The sequence below is a fragment of the Triturus cristatus genome, chromosome 5_2 (genome assembly GCF_964204655.1).
Source record: "Triturus cristatus chromosome 5_2, aTriCri1.1, whole genome shotgun sequence".
NCBI lineage: Eukaryota > Metazoa > Chordata > Amphibia > Caudata > Salamandridae > Triturus > Triturus cristatus.
The window spans coordinates 544,057,274-544,061,810 of NC_140588.1; the positions used below are offsets into that span (position 1 = coordinate 544,057,274).

General features: G+C 35.7%; 1 protein-coding gene across 1 annotated transcript; it reads right to left on the reverse strand.

Annotated features, from left to right (window-relative positions):
- Positions 1-3,280: 3,280 nt before the first annotated feature.
- On the reverse strand, positions 3,281-4,222 carry LOC146823286 (olfactory receptor 6F1-like). Its single transcript, XM_085606404.1, has one exon. The coding sequence runs from the start codon at positions 4,220-4,222 to the stop codon at positions 3,281-3,283; it is 942 nt and encodes a 313-aa protein (XP_085462530.1).
- Positions 4,223-4,537: the final 315 nt, after the last annotated feature.

Consider the following 4,537-nt stretch of genomic DNA (forward strand, 5'->3'; position numbering starts at 1 on the left):
TTTTTAAGACTAGGAAGCTGTCCATGGAACCACTGCCTGTTCCTAAAAACATATTTGTATTTACATTCTAAAATGCCCATTTGCTAATGGGTTACCACCTACCTGAGGTAGATGCCAAAATGCAAATGTTTTGAGACCGCATTTTGGTTGCAAAACTTTCTTACATACCACTGTGATTCGGTATTCGGAAGGGACGCCCTAAACACGCTTCTTCCTAATACCAAAACAATATGTTCTCAATTCCAAACTGCAATTCAGTAACATGTTACCGAATTGCAATTTGGGATTGATACATACCAAAGTAAATTTTTCTAGTTGCAAAGGCATGATTCTGCGAATCGGGCCATTTGCAACTGGAAAAATGCTCGATACATCTAGCCCATACTTATTTTTTTGCAGCTTTGATTCTTCCAGCAGGACAGGGCTGTAGGCTTGAGCAAAAGAAGGCAGGATACCTTCTCCAGGAGATCCTACTGAATCAGATTTGGGATGAAATGTCAAATGTTACCATTCTTGATTTTACAGTGTGAAATGCAGTTCTTTAGAGCCCATCTCAGTCCTTTTTTTTATTTAGAGAGCTCATCCATTTTAAAATCAATAATTACATAGCATAGAAGGAAAAACAATTGTCTAAAGAAATTACATCATTTGAATCCTTTTTTGATTTGTAAATGACTAAGAGAATTCAATTTGATAAATAGATACATTAATAAGGTAGTAAAATAGGCGGAAAGAATTACATTCTATTAGACTTGAATTTCATGTAGCATAGGACAGCCCCCCAAAGCTTGATAAAAAATCAATTAATTATTTTACATTCCACATGTTTGTTGATAAAACTCCTAACCAAATGCTTCTAGAATTTTATTAAATTTCCTGTATGATCCTGTTCTTAATGCGTATATCTTTTCTGATTCCTTGATTCTACATAATTTGGACCACCAATGTTGGAACTTTGGAATTTCCTCAGATCCCCGCTTTTTAAGAATTAAGGATCTGGCTGTTAAAACAATCATATATAATTGTTACTTTTGTAAAAGGCAAACATTTAGGTCAGATGAGTACCCCAAGACTACTGTCTGAACATCTAACAGGTACTCCAATTTTTGTGTTTAAGAACAGTACTGATAAATATCATTCAAGAAGTGTTGTAATCTTAGACAGAACCATATAATGTGGGTCCAATTCCCCCCACCTCCACAGACAATGTGCAGAAATCTGTGGCTTAATTTTATCGTAGGACTTCTGAACAGCAGCCACTTGGCATAAAAGTGCATTAGTCGCAAATGCACCCCTTTTAACGGGGTAAAATGAAACTCATTTATCCTATCCCAAGTTGTAGGGGATGCCTGAAGATTTTCTTTTGACAGTCATTTATCATGCACCTTCTCATAAAGCTTGGTTGCCCTATAGTTTCATTAAGAGAAAACCCAGCAAATAATCGATTTGCATGTCCTAGATTCTATCAGGTCCTCAACGAGTTCCATAGTTCTAACTATATCTCTAGGATTTATATCCTCTAATCCTAATAAAAGACCATTGCATTGTTTCTTAAAAATAATTAATGCTAGGCTCTACTGCTACCACTGGTCTCGTTATATCGTGCGGTGTTTAAGTCCCGCATGGATCAAATAGGGTGAAGTTGAGGACGATTTGTTCGCTCCATTATTCCCTGAATTTATAACCGTTCACGATCGGCTCCCCAAATTGAGGTTGTCGTAGTCTCCTTGACGGTTCGATATTTCTTCATGTGGCTTCTGATATTTTGACCGCTGAAATAAAATAACAGTGGTATCTAATCTGTCTAACACAGAAATTACTTGTTTAGGATGCTCAGTATATTTATCGTCCTGAAGATGACCATGGATTAACACCAAAGGTCGAAACGCCGTCGACGCTATTTTGGCCGCAACTATTGGAGGACACACTTTTTTGTCTACTGGAGTTTTATGAAAAATAGTGTAAACTCCCATGTTATGTACTTTTCTCCTTGTCTGCCACTTGTCTGGTCATGTATATGGTTTTATTGTTATATGTACCAGCTTAACACACTGAGCTGTTTTATTGAATACATTTTGTATGTTTTTTCTATTAGGGCCTTCTTCTTTCTTTTTTTCTTTTTCTTTTTCTTTTTGTTTACATAAATTTATCCTTTTATTGTGCTTGGATATTTCCTTTTGAATTGTATACTCTGAACCTTTTGTTTGGAATAATTATTGAATGCCCCTGGTTCAGGTGGTTTGGGCTGCCCTTGTGGTGGTTAATGAGGCTCTACTTCCCGCCAACTTTTCCAGTTTTTATCCAAAATATACAATATTTTACAAGCCATTACTCTCCCACCTAGAAGCAACAATTGAATCTACAAAAGGATATTTCTCAATATATACATCTGTCAGATAAGTCACTCCATTAATCAAGGGGCTATCATAATGCCTAAACAATTGCTGCCTACGTTTAATGGTCCACTGTAGAATCTTATATCTCACTGTTTTAGGAACTTTTGTAAGGCGTAAAAAATCAACAATGTCATATTCCTGGAAAATAAAATCTAAGAAAAAATTATCAAACCTGCTCGTGTTTGGGGTCTTAAAAAACCTGTATGTGGTATGTGTAAAATTAGCAAAATAATATTCTTTCAAATCAGGAAGTGTCAGTCTGCCTTCTTCCACTGGCCTACACAGCCCATAAAAGTACTGGCCATATTTGTTTAAACACGCTGGAAGCCAATAGTTCTTGTGTTTTTTGCATCTGTTTTTACATGTTGTATAACTCAAGCAATTCACTGATAGCTACACTGTTGCTTCACCTCTTTAGATTTTGCAGCAAGTTATTCAAATGTATATATGGTAAAAAAAAAATTTATTTTGTCTTGTTGTTACTTCATTAGTTGTTATCTCATTTATATTTATTTCTTCCAGTTGCACTTGTGAATGTTATGTTCCTTTGACGCACCATGAAGAAAATAATTTTTCATTAGCCCAGTTTCCTAGGGTTATTAATTTGCTATGTATCTTTCTCTCACACACATGAGCAAGTCAATTTTGCCTTTTCCTATTTATTGATAGAGTACCACAATGTTCTGTAGAGCAAGATAGTGTTCCTCTTCTTTAAGCATCCAGAAGGTGTCTATCTTAGCCAGAATGTATTAAAATGTAAAACATATTGAGACAGGCCCTTTAATATGTTACATTAATTTGTGAACTTACAAATTGTTTTCAAAATAGTTGAACACTATACAATTTTACTAAATTAATTTTTCCATGTATCATCTAAAAGCGTTTCAGTGTTTTAATATTCCTAAACTTGTTGTACCTCTTCTCATGGTGTGCATTATCTCCTTGTTTCTTAGGGTGTAAATGATAGGATTTAGTAGCGGTGTCACTATGCATGGAAACACAGAAACAACTTTGTTGGTATCCAGAGTACCTCTCCCTGTTGGCTTGGCAAACATGAAAATTGCAGTACCATAGAATATAGTTAATACAGCGAGGTGAGAGGCACATGTGGAAAAGGCCTTCATCCGCCCACTGTTACTGGATATTCCTATGATTGCCAACATGATGCATAAATAGGATACAATAACCACTAGCAAGCAGCTTAATAATAAAACAGTAGCTGTGATAAAGAAATAAAACTCAACAGTGTGGAATTTTGAGCATGAGAGCATCACCAGTGGAGCAAAATCACAATAGTAATGGTTGATTTTGTTAGGACCACAGAAGTGTAGTCTGGAGATTTGAAATATTGTTACTGAGAAAGGCAAGAAGCCACATACCCAGGAGCCCAGAGCAAGAAGAGTGCATCGTTTATGGTTCATGATGAACATGTAACGCAGAGGATAGCAGATAGCCACGTAGCGATCAAAGGCCATGGCTACTAGGAGAAAGTTTTCTGTAGCTCCCAAAGAAAAATGAAAATAATATTGTGCAATGCATCCAGGCAAGGATATTGATTTGCTGCCTGTGACGAGGGTTGAAAGAAACTTGGGGACAGTGGCTGTAGGGTACCAGATTTCCAAGAAAGAAAAGGTTCCAATAAATAAATACATGGGTTTGTGCAGAGAGTTTGTACTCCAGATGATGGTAATGATTAGGATGTTAGTGAAGATTGTTATGATGTAGATGATCCATATGACCACAAAGAGAAATATTTGCAATTCTCTGCCTATAGCAAACCCAATGAGAATGAAATGATCCACTCTCGTTGTATTTCCTTTCCCCATGTCTTCCTGTTTCTTAGATTTCACACAAACTGAAAACAGATACCCAAAATGTTAATTTAAAATCTTGAATGTTTTTGTTCTTTCAATGTTTTCAAGAACATTTTTTAATAGAATTAATGTAATATGATAATTTAACACATGTTCTAAAGTAGGGAAGTGCAGATCCCTCTACATGATATTTGAAGGGAATGTTCGTTTTTCTAAACATTGAACACAACAGAAAGTACACCATTGAAAATATTTAACACACTTTTAGAAATGGTGGAAAATATTAAAATGACAATTTTTGCACCACATTGTTTCCCCAGCAACTTT